The sequence below is a fragment of the Acipenser ruthenus genome, chromosome 7, assembly GCF_902713425.1.
Source record: "Acipenser ruthenus chromosome 7, fAciRut3.2 maternal haplotype, whole genome shotgun sequence".
Lineage (NCBI taxonomy): Eukaryota > Metazoa > Chordata > Actinopteri > Acipenseriformes > Acipenseridae > Acipenser > Acipenser ruthenus.
This window is the reverse complement of record NC_081195.1, coordinates 21,302,916-21,320,604: the sequence shown is the minus strand read 5'-3', so window position 1 is coordinate 21,320,604 and position 17,689 is coordinate 21,302,916. Positions and strand designations below refer to the sequence as shown.

The window sequence follows — 17,689 nt, the reverse complement described above, 5'->3', positions numbered from 1 at the left end:
CTCAGTGTAGGTTGCATGTTTACATTTATATTTCTTCAACTTCTTTTTGCTTACCAGTTGAACAAGCTGTTGGCAAATTTAAATACTAGTCTTTTAGGGTTATTTAAAAAAAAAAAAAAAAAAAAAAAACCACAAATCTATTCTTTCAGTACAGTGTGTGTAGTTCCTTTTATTTTTTACTTCAGTTGGCAAGTATCCAGCTGTCTGACAAGCTTGTCACCTCTTTTTGCAGGGATGCTCGTGTTGTGAAGGACATGACAACAGGAAAATCAAAGGGCTATGGATTTGTGTCTTTCTACAACAAACTGGTAAGCCCCTGAATCTGGGTCAGCAAGTGAATGGCCTGTCCCTTAACAGGTGAATGTTTGTCAAACAAGTTAATGGTTAATTGAGCGCAAGGATATTTTTAAACTTGATTGATCATTACTTTTAATTTGTGCTTTTGTTTTGAATTGGAATGTGAATTGAAGCATTCACACACAAACTATTTTATAAAGCACAAGAAATAGTCTTCTAATAACAGGGCTATTCAATTACATTAATTGGAGGGCCAGATAAGGCAATGTCCAAATCTGGCGGGCCACATTGCACTCATTATGGGGCGATGGCATGGCAAATTTACCATGATGTGATGGAAGGGGTGGGGGGCGGGCGGGCAGAACCAAAAATTGAGGGGACTACACTTGTGTGGGCATGCATAAAATGCATTCAAATAATTGTGTCAGTAGTGGACCAGGGTGAACAGCAAGCATTTAAACAGCAACTTTAAGGAAGGGTAGAAGTTACTATCTTTCAAATGGGAATGAATTTTATTGATTTGAAGGTAGCTTGCATACAGTGTTGTAAACAAGGAAGGAGAAGGGTTATTTCCAGGTAAAGTGCAGTGATCATTTGTTCCTGTATTATGGCGTGTTGTCAATAAATATCGCTTGTTAGGGGACACAAATACCCTGTAGATAGCGACTTCATTTCAACTGTGCGTATCTGCAACTAGCATTTTATAAAAACCTGCCTACTTTTTCCTGAAAGAAACCATAATAAAACATAAATATTGCCCTCGGTTGACATGAAAATCCAGGGGCACCAAGGCTATACTAGGGGGCAAAGAGGCAAAACAAAAATCCAACCCAAGGGCACCAAGGTGATTTCGTACTCATTCATAAAACAACTAAAATTCATAAAAAAAGGCACTGACTAGAGGGGAGGCATGCCTTGATTTAGTCTTTTCAAATAACGAAGACAGAATAACTAAAACACAGGTCAGAGAGCCATTGGTAAACTCAGACCACAACATGGTCTCATTTGAAGTGTTTTTTAAAACCCCAAAAGTAATGACTAAAGGTTTACAATTTTAGAAAAGCAAACTATGAAGGTATGAAACAGAGAATAACAGACGTATATTGAAGTAAAATAGAGAAAACATCCACAGAAAAAGGATGGCTGTTTTTTAAAAATGCAGTACTAGAGGTGCAAAACAATTACATCCCAAAAGTAGACAAATCCTAAATCTAAAACAAAATGGCCAAAATTGTTTAATAGATCAATGAAACAAAATATTCAGCGAAAAAAAGCACTTTACAGAGCATTTTAAAAGGGACCAAAAACAAAGTACACAGAAAGAGTACTTGGAACTGCAAACACAAGTCAAAAAGGAAGTTAGAAAGAGATAGAAATCAATATTGCTAAGGGGGCTAAAACCAATTCCAAAATGTTTTTCCAATATTATAACAGCAAGAGAACATTCAAAGAGGAGGTTAAATGTCTGAGACACAAATGGCAAAATCATAGACGAAGGAAAAAAAATAGCAAATATATTAAATGATTACTTTTCACAGGTTTTTACAAAGGAGGACACGGCCAACATGCCCCACATGTCGACCTGTTCCTATCCAGTTTTAAATAACTTTAGCATAACAGAGGCAGAAGTGTTAAAGGGACCAAGAGCTCTTAAAATAAACAAATCCCCCGGGCCGGATGAGATCCTCCCAATAGTACTCAAAGAAATGAAAAGTTATTTACAAACCGCTAACCAAGATCATGCAACAGTCTCTTGACACAGGGGTTGGTTGTACCGACAGACTGAAAAATTGCAAACGTAATACCGATCCACAAAAAGGGAGACAAAACCGAACCAGGTAACTACCGACCAATAAGCCTGACTTCTATTATATGTAAACTTATGGAAACTATAATATGATCCAAAATGAAAAATTACCTATATGGTAACAGTATCCTGGGAGACAGTCAGCATTGCTTTAGGAAAGGGAGATCGTGTTTAACTAACCTGCTTGATTTTTTTGCAACATTGAAAATGGATAATTGCAAAGCATACGACATGGTTTATTTAGATTTCCAGAAAGCTTTTGACAAAGTCCCGCATAAAAGATTAATTCTCAAACTGAACACAGTAGGGAATCAAGGAAATGCATGCACATGGATTAGGGAGTGGTTAACATGTAGAAAACAGAAAGTACTGATTAGAGGAGAAACCTCAAAATGGAGCGAGGTAACCAGTGGTGTACCACAGGGATCAGTATTAGGTCCTCTGCTATTCCTAATCTACATTAATGATTTAGATTCTGGTATAGTAAGCAAACTTATTAAATTTGCAGACGAAATAAAATTAGGAGGAGTGGCAAACACTGTTGCAGGAGCAAATGTCATTCAAAATGATCTAGACATCATTCAGAACTGGGCAGACACATGGCAAATGACATTTAATAGAGAAAAGTGTAAAGTAATGCATGCAGGTAATACAAATGTGCATTATAAATATCATATGGGAGATACTGAAATTGAAGAAGGGGAACTATGAGAAAGACCTAGGAGTGTGTTGATTCAGAAATGTCTTCATCTAGACAGTGTGGGGAAGCTATAAAAAAGGCCAACAAGATGCTCAGATATATTGTGAGAAGTGTTGAATATAAATCAAGGGAAGTAATGTTAAAACTTTACAATGCATTAGTAAGACCTCATCTAGAATACTGTGTTCAGTTCTGGTCACCTCATTAAAAAAAGGATATTGCTGCTCTAGAAAGAGTGCAAAGAGGAGCAACCAGAATTATCCCGGGTTTAAAAGGCATGTCGTATGCAGACAGGCTAAAAGAATTGAATCTATTCAGTCTTGAACAAAGAAGACTATGTGGTGATCTGATTCAAGCATTCAAAATCCTATAAGGTATAGACAATGTCGACCCAGGGGACTTTTTTGACCTGAAAAAAGAAGCAAGGACCAGGGGTCACAAATGGAGATTAGATAAAGGGGCATTCAGAACAGAAAATAGGATGCACTTTTTTACACAGAGAATTGTGAGGGTATGGAACCAACTCCCCAGTAATGCTGTTGAAGCTGACACCCTGGGATCCTTCAAGAAGCTGCTTGATGAGATTCTGGGATCAATAAGCTACTAACAACCAAACGAGCAAGATGGGCTGAATGGCCTCCTCTCGTTTGTAAACACAAGGGGAAATGCAATTAAAGTAAAATGTAACATTTCTGTTTTGAAAAAAAACAAAAAATACTAAATGTACTATTGAAGTACACAACACAGTACTACAGTTCCAGCAATGTCTACTTTAAAAGCTCAATTTTACTTTTTCAAACTTTTAAGTATTAAAGCTGTAAACTACACTTGCCCCTTTTTAATGAGATCTCTTGCATTAACTTTTCCCATGTGCAGATCCCATGTCAACAAGTGACTGCGCAAGACTGGCTTTCAAACATTCTATATGGTCATAAATCTTTTCCACAGATTTTAAGGCATTTGTCTTTTATTGAGTCCTTATATTTTGTAGGCACTGTACCTGATCTGGTGATTTTTTAAATGAGGCAATAGGAGCCTGGGTTGATGTATTTGCTTTAGTGCTTCCCTTTTTATGTTTCAAAAGACGCAATTTACTGTTTTTAATTGAATCAAATCGAAGCAGGCTCCTGCAATCAATACATTTTGCCACACCAACTTGTTTTCCTTCTTTCTCCACAATAGCAACAAATGATTCCCACACCGCAGACTTGCATTTTTCTATGAGCTTTTGTTCATGGAATTCGTTTTTCTTTGTTCACGTCTTTGGTAATCCATTACTCAGACTTCTTTTAAGAATGATCTAAAAGAAACACCTTTGATATGGGTCACGTGTCTGCTGCTGCGATCTGCAAGCCATGTCGTGTACTACTGGAGGAAGGCAATCCACGCAACAGGAATTATAAACAATGATTTGTTTATAAGAGAGCAACGGACATCTCTCTTAATAGTGATCAACATTTTTTGTGTGTTACTGAGTAAACAAAATCGGACCTGACCTGAGTGTTGCGTAACAATTTTGCACCTGAAAACCTGTTCGGTACGGGTCTGGTCTCGGATCCTCAGGTCCAAGCAGACCTGTGAAGATCTCTAATGCATGTGGAGGTATTAATCTATCAGATATGATTTTAATCCATATCCCTTGGTGCTTATAGTTGAGTGTATGAGTGTATTTATTTGTTTATTTCCCCAAAATCCCAGCCCACACAGAAGTAAGGATGTGGCTTGAACTTGAGAGAATGACTTGGATTTAATTAATTAAGTGGTGCACGAATGTGAATCCTTTCCGCAATTAATAAACTAGTTTAATACATTATATGTCATTTTTACAGTTAACTGCTTTTATATTTTTTGTATATTCAAGTACCTTTTTGAGATATGAATCTTGCCCCCCATCAACTACAACGGTTCACTAACCTGTTCCATTCACAGGATGCAGAAAATGCAATTGTACACATGGGTGGACAGTGGTTAGGAGGCCGACAGATTCGGACTAACTGGGCTACTCGTAAGCCACCCGCACCAAAGAATGTCCAAGAAAGTAAGTAGCCTTCTTGTCTTTTTAGAAGTATTACATGTTTTATGTGGACTGGTACAGCAGTTATGGTTGGATTGGTTGCTTTATGAAGTCAGTTGGAGCTAATAATAAAATACAATCTAGCTTTGGATATTTGTGTTGCTTTAAATACTTGAACATGTTTTTTGTGTATTGTTAATGTATAGACAGCTCTAAGCAATTGAGATTTGAAGATGTTGTGAATCAGTCGAGCCCCCAGAATTGCACAGTCTACTGTGGAGGCATTCAGTCAGGATTAACAGGTACGTATTGCTCTCTGATAGCCTTCAGCCCAATCAATAATGACCATTGATCTGGTACAGGGAAATTCAGTATCACATTTCCAATTTATTTATTTATATATAGTTGACATTTATTTTGTAGGTATACTTTGCGTTTATTCATGTGTCTTGTGCGAAAGTGTTGAATCTGTTTTTAGTTTGCTTTTATAATGTGTGATTTTATAATACATGACCAACAAGTAGAACTTGATCCAAAATATTATACCAGAGACACAAATATTGCATTTTCATGTCAAGTTACAGCTTGATTGCTGCTCATTCTGTTTAGACCGTCGGATCAGTTGTTTCCTTTATTCAGTCGGTCAAAGATCATTAACCCTTTCAGGACCAAGCATTTCAGTGGGATGCGCCATCAGGACCAGCTGTGTTTTTGGCTGTTCACAAAATTCACAAAATCAAATTTTTTTGTAGAGTCTTGGAAACGCTGTCCTTTTTCCAGAACACTCTGGGGAAACATTAAAGTACTTCAGAAACCATATAAACTTTTTGCTTTTTTTCAACACAGTACTTCAGGTTTTTTTTTGTGTTAAGTATTTTTTTTTATGTATTTTGCTTAGAGATGCATGTATAAAATGCATTATTCTATGACCAGAGGGACCTTACAATACTTCCTGAATGTTTTGATTAAAAATATTGATGTTTGGGCAGATTACAAGACATTTCACCGGAGTGATTGCAATGACATAATACACGTTTTTTTTCAAGGTCTTTATAAACAATAATGAACACTAGTCTCGATTTTATTTTCTCAAATGTTTATAAATAGTGTTATTCATTTCATTATCAGTAATAAGGAAAAATGTACCTGATACGTTGACAATGGATAATTGCAAAGCATACGACATGGTTTATTTAGATTTCCAGAAAGCTTTTGACAAAGTCCCGCATAAAAGATTAATTCTCAAACTGAACGCAGTAGGGATTCAAGGAAATGCATGCACATGGATTAGGGAGTGGTTAACATGTAGAAAACAGAAAGTACTGATTAGAGGAGAAACCTCAAAATGGAGCGAGGTAACCAGTGGTGTACCACAGGGATCAATATTAGGTCCTCTGCTATTCCTAATCTACATTAATGATTTAGATTCTGGTATAGTAAGCAAACTCGTTAAATTTGCAGACGACACAAAAATAGGAGGAGTGGCAAACACTGTTGCAGCAGCAAAGGTCATTCAAAATGATCTAGACAGCATTCAGAACTGGGCAGACACATGGCAAATGACATTTAATAGAGAAAAGTGTAAAGTATTGCATGCAGGCAATAGAAATGTGCATTATAAATATCATATGGCAGATACTGAAATTGAAGAAGGGAACTATGAAAAAGACCTAGGAGTTTATGTTGACTCAGAAATGTCTTCATCTAGAAAAAAGGCCAACAAGATGCTTGGATATATTGTGAGAAGTGTTGAATTTAAATCAAGGGAAGTAATGTTAAAACTTTACAATGCATTAGTAAGACCTCACCTAGAATATTGTGTTCAGTTCTGATCACCTCGTTACAAAAAGGATATTGCTGCTCTAGAAAGAGTGCAAAGAAGAGCAACCAGAATTATCCTGGGTTTAAAAGGCATGTCGTATGCAGACAGGCTAAAAGAATTGAATCTATTCAGTCTTGAACAAAGAAGACTACGCGGCGATCTGATTCAAACATTCAAAATCCTATAAGGTATAGACAATGTCGACCCAGGAGACTTTTTTGACCTGAAAAAAGAAGCAAGGACCAGGGGTCACAAATGGAGATTAGATAAAGGGGCATTCAGAACAGAAAATAGGATGCACTTTTTTACACAGAGAATTGTGAGGGTATGGAACCAACTCCCCAGTAATGCTGTTGAAGCTGACACCCTGGGATCCTTCAAGAAGCTGCTTGATGAGATTCTGGGATCAATAAGCTACTAACAACCAAACGAGCAAGACGGGCTGAATGGCCTCCTCTCGTTTGTAAACTTTCTAATGTTCTTATGTTTTTAGTTAATGAAATAGTAGCGTATATCCCCTCATTTCTTGATATTTATAAATGTTGTAAAAACATATATATTAAAACACAAGACAGAATAAATGTTCTAATATAATAAGTCAAATACATCAGATTTAGTGTTTCCTCTTGTTTTAATTGGCTCTAAACAAGTTGTTTTGATTGTTTTCTGCTTTTGTCTCTGCCTAGCTGCTGTAAACTCTCCACCCTTGAGACACTAAATGCCCCTCTGGCGTCACACGAAAAAAAAAATCAGGGAGTGAACGTCAATCACTCCCCTATGCAGTCATATGTGTTTCAAGTCTGTACTGCAAAGCACAGTGGCCCTGTAAGTCCTCAAAATGAAGTGCTTTTTTTATCGTGTTTACATGATCGCGGTCCTAGAAGCCCACTTGAGAATGATTGTGTTAACACGATCCCGGTCCTTAAAGGGTTAAGTCATTCTATTAATCTTAAAGAATTTTAGAAGCTGAAGCAAATTTAAAAATGCATTAACACTTGCCCAGTCATGGGAAACAAGATATATATTTTTTTGGTGTAAAATAGTGTCCAGTGTTCTTGATACTAACTTGTGTACAGAGGCAGTTTTTTGTTCAAGGCTGGTTAATATTGACCTTTTCGTGTTTTATTTTTCTTTTGTGTATAGAGCAACTTATGCGTCAAACTTTCTCACCATTTGGACAAATAATGGAAATCCGAGTTTTCCCTGAAAAAGGGTATTCATTTATCAGGTAAGACATGAGTAGCCATAATTTTTAAAAGGCTGGGTAATCTTATGGTTCATAGTTATTCCAGACTAAAAACTATTTTGCATAAAGAAGTACATTAACAGCCTATGATTTTATTATGTGTGATTCACTGATAACAGTACCACTGTTTGTTCTGATTGTTTTGCCTTTATTACAAGCATACATCTATCTTATTACACATCATGTGAAGTAGTTGGTCTGCTTCATCTCGGATAAAAGTTTTGGTAGCTCTTTGTTTCTCAGTTACTCACTCACTATTGAATTATGTTTTGCAGGTTTTCCTCGCATGAAAGTGCAGCCCATGCCATTGTTTCAGTTAATGGGACTAGCATTGAAGGCCACGTTGTGAAGTGTTATTGGGGTAAAGAATCACCCGACATGGCAAAAAACTTTCCACCGGTAGGGCAAGACTTCAGACTAACAACTACTTTACGTGCAGTTCTCAGGATGACTTAACACATTACAACTTAGATACTTTTTAGCAATGCCAGAAAGACCCAATCAGTTTGGATGGTTTAACAATAAATAAATACAAGACCAGATTTGTAAATATAGAATTCTGATAATCTACAAAGATATTTGCTACAATTAACGTGTGCTTTTCTAAGTGTTTGCTCAAAGTTTATTGTATAACTTTTAGGGCTGTCAATTAATCGCACCTGCGCTTCCACTATTCCAAGTAGATTAACTTTAGACCCTGTATATTCACTTCAGTCATTTTGCTACGATGTTGCGTATCTGTTATATTGGCATTTCAGGACTTGCTCTATCCATTCTAAGTATAATCAAACTTAATATTTATCCTTTTAGATGGAGTATGGCCAGTGGGGCCAGTGGAGTCAGATGTATGGAAACCCACAGCAGTATGGACAGTACATGGCTAATGGCTGGCAGATGCAATCGTATGGCATGTATGGCCAGGCATGGAATCAACAAGGTTTTGGTGTTGAGTAAGTAATCCTAGATGTGTCTCCTTCCGCTTTCATTATTAGATCAGTGTAGCCGAAGTTCAGTGTTGCGCTGGATTATATGAAGTTGTCTGTGAAATGTCCTTAATTTGATGCACTGGAGCAGTGGTACTCAACTCTGGCACTCAAGATGAATTCCAGTTCTGGTCTTTATTCCAACCACATCCTAAATTAGTTAATTGCCTCTTGGCAGCTTCAGTTAACTACATTAGAACCTGCTTAGAGTAAAAACCTGGACTGGATTGGATCACGAGGGCCAGAGATGAGTGCCACTGCACTAGAACAACCTCAATTGGACAATCTACAGTTTCTTTCCACATTACTGTCACCAAAGATGCAGAAATTAAAGGATTTTAGCAGTTTGAACTATGATTGTAATCTTCTGTAGATTAAACATTCTTATGGAAAAATTAATTTAATTTTTTGGCTTGCCAAAAGGTAACACTTTAGCATTCCAGTTATACCACAGACTGTTAAGTTTTAAATAGTGACACATGAAGTAGATACATTGTTCTTATGTTTTCTGCATGTATTTAGCAATGGAGAATATATATATATATATATATATATATATATATATATATATATATATATATATATATATATATATATATATATATATATATATATATATATATATATATATATAATATATTATATACACACATACATACATGTGTGTGTGTATATATATAGATATATAGATTATATATATATATATTATATACGCATACATACGTGTGTGTGTGTGTGTATATATATATATATATATATATATAGATAGATAGATTATATATATATATATATATATATATATATATATATATATATATATATATATATATATATATATACAGTGCCTTGTAAAAGTATTCAGACCCCTGACCAATTCTCTCATATTACTGAATTACAAATGATACATTGAAATTTTGTTCTGTTTGATATTTTATTTTTAAACACTGAAACTCAAAATCAATTATTGTAATACATTGGTTTTATGTTGGGAAATATTTTTAAGAAAAATAAAAAACTGAAATATCTTGCTTGCATAAGTATTCAACCCCCACACATTAATATTTGGTAGAGCCACCTTTCGCTGCAATAACAGCTTTAAGTCTTTTGGGGTAAGTATGTACCAGCTTTGCACAGTGTTGGAGTGATTTTGGCCCATTCTTCTTGGCAGATTTGCTCCAGGTTGTTCAGGTTGGTTGGACGACACTTGTGGACCACAATTTTCAAATAGTGCCACAGATTCTCAATGGGATTGAGATCAGGACTTTGACTGGGCCACTGTAGGACATTCACCTTTTTGTTCTTGAGCCACTCCAATGTTGCTTTGTCCTTGTGCTTGGGATCATTGTCCTGCTGAAAGGTGAATTTCCTCCCAAGCTTCAGTTTTTTAGCGGACTGAAGCAGGTTCTCTTGCAGTATTTCCCTGTATTTTGCTCCATCCATTCTTCCTTCAATTTTAACAAGATGCCCAGTCCCTGCTGATGAGAAGCATCCCCACAGCATGATGCTGCCACCACCGTACTTCACTGTAGGGATGGTGTGTCTTGAGGCATGGGCAGTGTTAGGTTTGCGCCACACATAGCGCTTTGAGTTTTGGCCAAAAAGCTCTATCTTGGTCTCATCTGACCACAAAACCTTTTCCCACATCGCAGCTGGGTCACTCTCATGCTTTCTGGCAAACTCCAGACATGCTTTCAGATGGTACTTTTTGAGTAACTGCTTCTTTCTTGCCACCCTCCCATACAGGCCAGTGTTATGCAGAGCTCTTGATATGGTTGACTGGTGCACCATTACTCCACTCCCAACCACTGAACTCTGTAGCTCCTTCAAAGTGGTTGTTGGCCTCTCTGTGGCTTCTCTCACAAGTCTCCTTCATGTTTGAGCGCTGAGTTTTGAGGGACGGCCTTTTCTTGGCAGTGCCTGGGTGTTGTGATGCAGCTTCCACTTCCTGATTATTGATCCAACTGTGCTCACTGGGATATCCAAACACTTGGATATTATTTTGTACTCTTTCCCTAATCTATGCATTTGTATTACTTTATCTCTAACTTCTGTAGAATGCTCTTTGGTCTTCATTTTCCTTCAGATTCACAGCCTGACCAATGATCCTTCAACAGTGGGGTTTTTATCCAGAAAATGTGACAGCAACTTTATGGTTCACAGGTGGGGGCCAGTGGTAAGGTAATTGTGTCCTTGTTAGGGCAATTTCTTTCATCGGTGTAAACTGGGAGCTTCCACAGCACAGGGGTTGAATACTTATGCAAGCAAGATATTTCAGTTTTGTATTTCTTAAATATTTCCCAACATAAAACCAATGTCACCTTACAATAATTGATTTTGAGTTTCAGTGTTTTAAAATAAAATATCAAACAAAACAAAATTTCAATGTACCATTTGCAATTCAGTAATATGAGAAAATTGGTCAGGGGTCTGAATACTTTTGCAAGGCACTGTATATAAACATATACGCTATATACGCTACTATTTCATTAACTAAAAACATAAGAACATTAGAAAGTTTACAAACGAGAGGAGGCCATTCAGTCCATCTTGCTTATTTTGATTGTTAGTAGATTATTGATCCCAGAATCTCATCAAGCAGCTTCTTAAAGGATCCCACGGTGTCAGCTTCAACAACATTACTGGGGAGTTGGTTCCAGACCCTCACAATTCTCTGTGTAAAAAAGAGTGTCTCATATTTTCTGTTCTGAATGCCCCTTTTTTCTAATCTCCATTTGTGACCCCTGGTCCTTGTTTCTTTTTTCTGGTCAGAAAAAGTTCCCTGGGTTGATATTGTCTATACCTTTTAGGATTTTGAATGTTTGAATCAGATCACCGCGTAGTCTTTGTTCAAGACTGAATAGATTAAATTATTTTAGCCTGTCTGAATACGACATGCCTTTTAAACCCGGGATAATTCTGGTTGCTCTTCTTTGCACTCTTTCTAAGGCAGCAATATCCTTTTTGTAACGTGGTGACCAGAACTGAACACAATATTCTAGGTGAGGTCTTACTAATGCATTGTAAAGTTTTAACATTACTTCCCTTGATTTAAATTCAACACGTCTCACAATATATCTGAGCATCTTGTTGGCCTTTTCTATAGCTTCCCCACATTGTCTAGATGAAGACATTTGTGAGTCAACATAAACTCCTAGGTCTTTTTCATAGATTCCTTCTTCAATTTCAGCATCTCCCATATGATATTTATAATGCACATTTTTATTGCCTGCGTGCAGTACCTTACACTTTTCTCTATTAAATGTCATTTGCCATGTGTCTGCTCAGTTCTGAATGCTGTCTAGATCATTTTGAATGACCTTTGCTGCTGCAACAGTGTTTGCCACTCCACCAATTTTGTGTCGTCTGCAAATTTAACGAGTTTGCTTACTATACCAGAATCTAAATCATTAATGTAGATTAGGAATAGCAAAGGACCTAATACTGATCCCTGTGGTACACCACTGGTTACCTTGCTCCATTTTGAGGTTTCTCCTCTAATCAGTACTTTCTGTTTTCTACATGTGAACCACTCCCTAATCCATGTGCATGCATTTCCTTGAATCCCTACTGCGTTCAGTTTGAGAATTAATCTTTTATGCAGGACTTTGTCAAAAGCTTTCTGGAAATCTAAATAAACCATGTTGTATGCTTTGCAATTATCCATTGTCAGTGTTGCTTCCTCAAAGTCAAGCAGGTTAGTTAGACACAATCTCCCTTTCCTAAAACCATGCTGACTGTCTCCCAGGATATTGTTACCATGTAGGTAATTTTCCATTTTAGACCTTATTATAGTTTCCATAAGTTTACATATAATAGAAGTCAGGTTTATTGGTCGGTAGTTACCTGGTTCGGTTTTTTTTCCCTTTTTGTGAACTGCTCAAGTGACAGCGATGAAAGTGACTCTTAGGATTAATAAATAATAATAGAAAACGTCATTTTAAGGTAGGCCTACATGTAGTGCATATTTGTTTAATGCAGTTATGTTATTTAAAAGTTGATCATTTGAAGCATACTGAAAGTAGGCCAGATACAAACCTCTTGGTGTATTTAATGTGTTTTATTGTATTAACAATGTACAAGTTTGAGATTAAACAATAAATTATTTTTAATAATGATACTTATTGTTTTTATTGTTCTTTTTTAAAAACATGTTAGAAGTTTGTATTCTTCTTATTATTAACTCCCCAGTAATGTCAACTCCCCAGTAATGTTGTTGAAGCTGACACCCTGGGATCCTTCAAGAAGCTGCTTGATGAGATTCTGGGATCGATAGCTACTAACAACCAAATGAGCAAGATGGGCCGAATGGCCGCCTCCTCGTTTGTAAACTTATGTTCTATTATTATTATTATTATTATTATTATTATTGTTTCTGTAAGTGCAGCCAACACACCTTTGTTGTGATATCTACAGGCCTGCCTTTTAGTGGATTTAACTGTTGTAGTTGACTGATAGATCTTATTCAATTTTTAAATACAAATTCCTACTTATGCTTCATTTTTCCAACGTTTTGCATACCGTATCCTTGTTAACCAGTGTATATAAAAAGACCATAATAATACTTTCGCTTTATACTTGAGGGTGTACAATACAATGTAACATTATAGTTCCCACTGACCCACAAGCTGTTAACAAAGTTTCTGGAATGTTTAAATTGAATTGTGGTGTTGTTACAAGGTTGTGTGTTAGCGGCTTCTCAATGACCGCATGAAGCATGTGAAGCTAGTGATCTAATATAATCGCCGGTCTCCTATACGCGCCGGGTCTGCTGGCAAATACTGTAAATAAACACCGGAGGCGTTTAATTGAAGTTTTACGGTAATGTCTTCTGTAGTTTCTGTGCGTCATTAGGTGACCACCTAGGGCATTAAGCATTTTGCTCCTATTTGCATTAAGAATTACGTTTATTCAACAGGAAGTTGCATTGAAAGCAGTATTTGTATATTGATATTTTATAAACAGCAGCTAAAGATATATTTTTACAGATGATGTAAAATGTGTGTAGCTGGGACCACTAATGAGAATTTACATGCAGAAGATCCTCTTGTAAACTACATTTGCTGCAATTAAGATTTTTTAAACCTGAAATTTCACATTTGTTTTATTGTAGCTAGTGTTAAATGATAGTCTAAATGCAAACTGAGTCAGACATATAAGCAGGTCTGCACCCTGTAACAAACCCACTGAAATAAGCAGGTCTGCACCCTGTAACAAACCCACTGAAATAAGCAGGTCTGCACCCTGTAACATACCACTGAAATAAGCAGGTCTGCACCCTGTAACAAACCCACTGAAATAAGCAGGTCTGCACCCTGTAACAAACCCACTGAAATAAGCAGGTCTGCACCCTGTAACAAACCCACTGAAATGTAGCCTCTTGTTTTCAGGGACTCGCTGTTGGCGGTGGCAGCACAGAACATATCAAGGTTACAAACAAACTTCTTAAATACCCTTTGAATCAAAACATTAAAGTTGCCCAACCCCACCCCCACCTCCCCCGAGCAAACCCTAACCTGTCGCTTTGTTTCTCTTCCAGGCAATCTCAATCACCAGCCTGGGTGGGAGGTTTCGGGGCTCAGCCAGCACAAGGACAAGGGGCCCCTGCTGTAATGCCAAACCAAGCGGGCTTTGGGATGGCAGGTTATCAGACACAGTGAGCTGGGACTCTCCATAAATATACTTGTTAAAAAAAAAAAATAAAAAAAAAAAAAAAAAAAAAAAGTGCAACCTTTAATTTGAGAATGTAAAGAGACGAGCATGTCTACACCTGGAAAGTAGAATATTTATTTTAAATCTGAAAGATTTGAAACTAGCACAGCTTCGCTTTTGGTGGAGAAAACAAATGTCTAGTTGGGTTTTTTTTTGTTTGTTTGTTTGTTTTTTAAGGGGTGGGTGTGGTGGGATATTTTTTCTTATTTCTCTGGGAGAGTACATTGTTTTCATGTGTAAGAAAGAAGAAAACAAATAAAGTTGACAAAGGACTTTTTGAAATTCTTGTCTGAATTTTCACGCTACGATGCAGTAGAGCAGAAACCGCAACCTAAATTGGACAATCTTTAGTTTATCATTCTACATTGCTGGCAGCAAAGATGCACATTTGTAAAGGGATTTTCAAAATATACAATATATATATCTCATCACTGTAAAGGGTGTTTTGCAAAAGGATAAGTGTTTTAATTTAAAATTGATTTTTTTTTTTAACCTGTGGACCAATTCCTGCTGAAATGTATTATTCTTCTGGCCCTAAATGGCCTTTCACTGCATCTTATGAATTTCTAGTGTATAAAAATAAAAACCGTAAGAATTGTTTACAGATTCACTGGCATATAGAACTGGTGAGACATCCAAGTCTGGCTTATTCTGTGAAGTGCTTGATTGGAAACTGTCTGCTAAGTTATTGTGAATCCTGTTTAGTTTGCAGGGCCAGAGATCCAAAAGCTTGTGTATCAAACTTCAGTTTGCTAGAGTTCTGTTGTATACATGCAACAATATATAAGTATTTTAATTAAGCTTTTACCCTAGCTATATTTACATATATTGTTTATCACCAAGCTTTTTTTCTTTTCTTTTGCAACCTTTTTCTACTAGTAAATCCCCTTCTTTGATGCTGTAATATAAATATGACCTATACATAATTTCTTGCACAAACATGTAACTGTGTAGGTAATTTGGGGGGTGGGGGTGGGGGTGGGGGTTGAATTCTACACGTGTAAATAAACTTTGATAACTTAGTACCAATAGTTTTTAAAGCATGCTTTCCCATATTGTAGCACAGTTGTTATAGTGAAATACAAACAGTAAGCTGTACAATTCTAAAGGCTATTGCACACTGGATCCGGTCATGCATCCGATTTTAACATGCATCCTAAGAAGAAAACGATCATGTGCGGTCCCTATTGCACCTTACACACTGTAATTGTCATACAACAGTGATGCATCAGTTTTGGAATCAAAACAAGTTCGATTTGACGTGCGTTAAAAATGAAAAACGACTGAGACGCGTGGATTCTTGCAGTTCCCTGAACAAAATGGAAAAACGAATTGTGTGTGTCGCCAAACAAAAAATACTTTGATAAATCCAACAAAGATTACAAAGAAAATGTATGGAAAGACATTGCCATGGACTTGGGCATGAATGATATGTATGATAAAACATGAAATGATGAACTAATAGCATATATCAACAAGTGGATTTTGTGCAGTATAGGTTATAACAAGCATATTTTTATTTAAATTGTGTCGGAAGTAAAGAAACAATGGCGTAACCTGCATGACACATTTCAGAGAAAGAAGCGTGACAGGGCAACCAAGAGTGGTCCGGGCTTAACAGTCTGAAAAGGGTGGCAATACATGAAAGTGATGGAATTTCTAGCTCCATACACAGAGTAGTAAGTCATGGTAAAGTATTTTCGGTAGCTCATTGCTAGCTTCCCAATTTTTAGATATGGATTACAGGAGAGAGTTTAAAAAAAAATATTGGTCATGGTTTCTGATGCTAGTTGTGTAATTTTTATTTTATTTTATAATGTATTAACAAACATTATAGATCTAGTAGAAATGTAATAATTAGGAAATGTTTTAACTTCCATCTTCGTGCATTAAAAAATAAAGTGGTTTATACTACATTTAACTTTTTTGTGTTCAAAGTTATGTAACAATTAACAACAGAATTGTATTTATTTTTTTATTAAAATACTGAAACTAGGTATTTACTACAAAGCCTCCCCTGCACATCAGCACCCTGAAGTACGATAAACGCATCTAGTGTGCAATGGATTGACACACTGCTTCTTGGGATGACAGATGATAAATGACGGAAAGGGACCCAGTGGGCAACAGCCTTAAAGCTGTAGATAAAGAATGTGCAATGTGTGACTGACATTTGTTGGTTCTGTGTGACATAAATTAAACAATTTAAAAAAAGAAGCCTTGTTTTAATTTTACAATATTAACGCATCACCCCCCCCCCCTCCCCCTCCCCCTTAAAACTTTTCTTCATCTGAGTTTCTGATAATAATTATAATAATAAAATAAAAAAACTTGTAGAGTCACACAAGTTATGAAATATCTTGAGAGCTTGAAATATTTTAGTTTTTTTTTTTTTTATTTTGGTCTTGAAATATATTGCCCACTGTAAAATATGATTTTTCTATGGCAATCTTGTTAAACATGTAATCTTAAACTGTTCTTTGTGCCATTTTGTTAATGGAGATGCAGTTTTAAACTGCACTAAGCTGTGATTCTTTTTTTAAACAGTTTGAGGGTGGTTTGCATGTTTAAAAACAAAACTGTATAAATGCTGGGTTGCTTGAGTAAAGTGTAAATGGCTAAATCATGAAGATGTTTGAATGATGAATAAACTTGAGTTACTGTCTGAATTTCATGACTTCAGGTAAAACTCTCAATAAATTGAAATTTGGAACCAAACCCTTTTTGTTTCATTTTTGTTAGTGTGGGTGTCTGAACATTGAACAAATTCTAAAAGCTTTAAAAAATATAGTTTTTACATTTAAGAGGTTTGTTGCATTAAAAGCCCACAGTGAAGTATTGTGAACGGGCAAATACTAAAATAAATGTTAATGAAATAAAGGGTACTGCATCCTTAAATATGGTACAACTGTCCACACAATCACCCAGGTAGAACTAGGCTATAAACAAGTGTTATTCTTGTTCGCAGGCACAGCTGTAGATGCTGGGCTGGCAGGTAATCCTCTCTGGTTGTTCTTGAGGTAGTTACCTGCTTTGTCTGGGAAATAACAAAATTGTAGTCCTGGGTTTGGTTGTTCTGCTCTGCTCTCCCATAAGTGGAGAGACTGGTTG

General features: G+C 36.4%; 1 protein-coding gene across 3 annotated transcripts in view; it reads left to right on the top strand.

The window, feature by feature from the left end:
- The window catches only part of LOC117415578 (nucleolysin TIAR), a 32,099-nt gene extending 14,803 nt beyond the window's left edge, over nt 1-17,296 (top strand). Inside the window, exons 7-15 of one of the 3 annotated variants that reach the window (XM_059026584.1) lie at nt 233-308; nt 4,734-4,842; nt 5,025-5,120; nt 7,784-7,868; nt 8,162-8,285; nt 8,697-8,836; nt 14,257-14,295; nt 14,406-14,522; nt 16,575-17,296. In XM_059026584.1, coding sequence (XP_058882567.1) covers nt 233-308; nt 4,734-4,842; nt 5,025-5,120; nt 7,784-7,868; nt 8,162-8,285; nt 8,697-8,836; nt 14,257-14,295; nt 14,406-14,522; nt 16,575-16,614 — 826 coding nt within the window. In that variant the 3' untranslated portion in view covers nt 16,615-17,296. Of the gene's footprint in view, nt 1-232; nt 309-4,733; nt 4,843-5,024; nt 5,121-7,783; nt 7,869-8,161; nt 8,286-8,696; nt 8,837-14,256; nt 14,296-14,405; nt 14,591-16,574 lie in introns of those variants that run through there. The other 2 variants (XM_034026113.3, XM_034026114.3) reach the window with 2 other exon arrangements.
- Nucleotides 17,297-17,689: the final 393 nt, after the last annotated feature.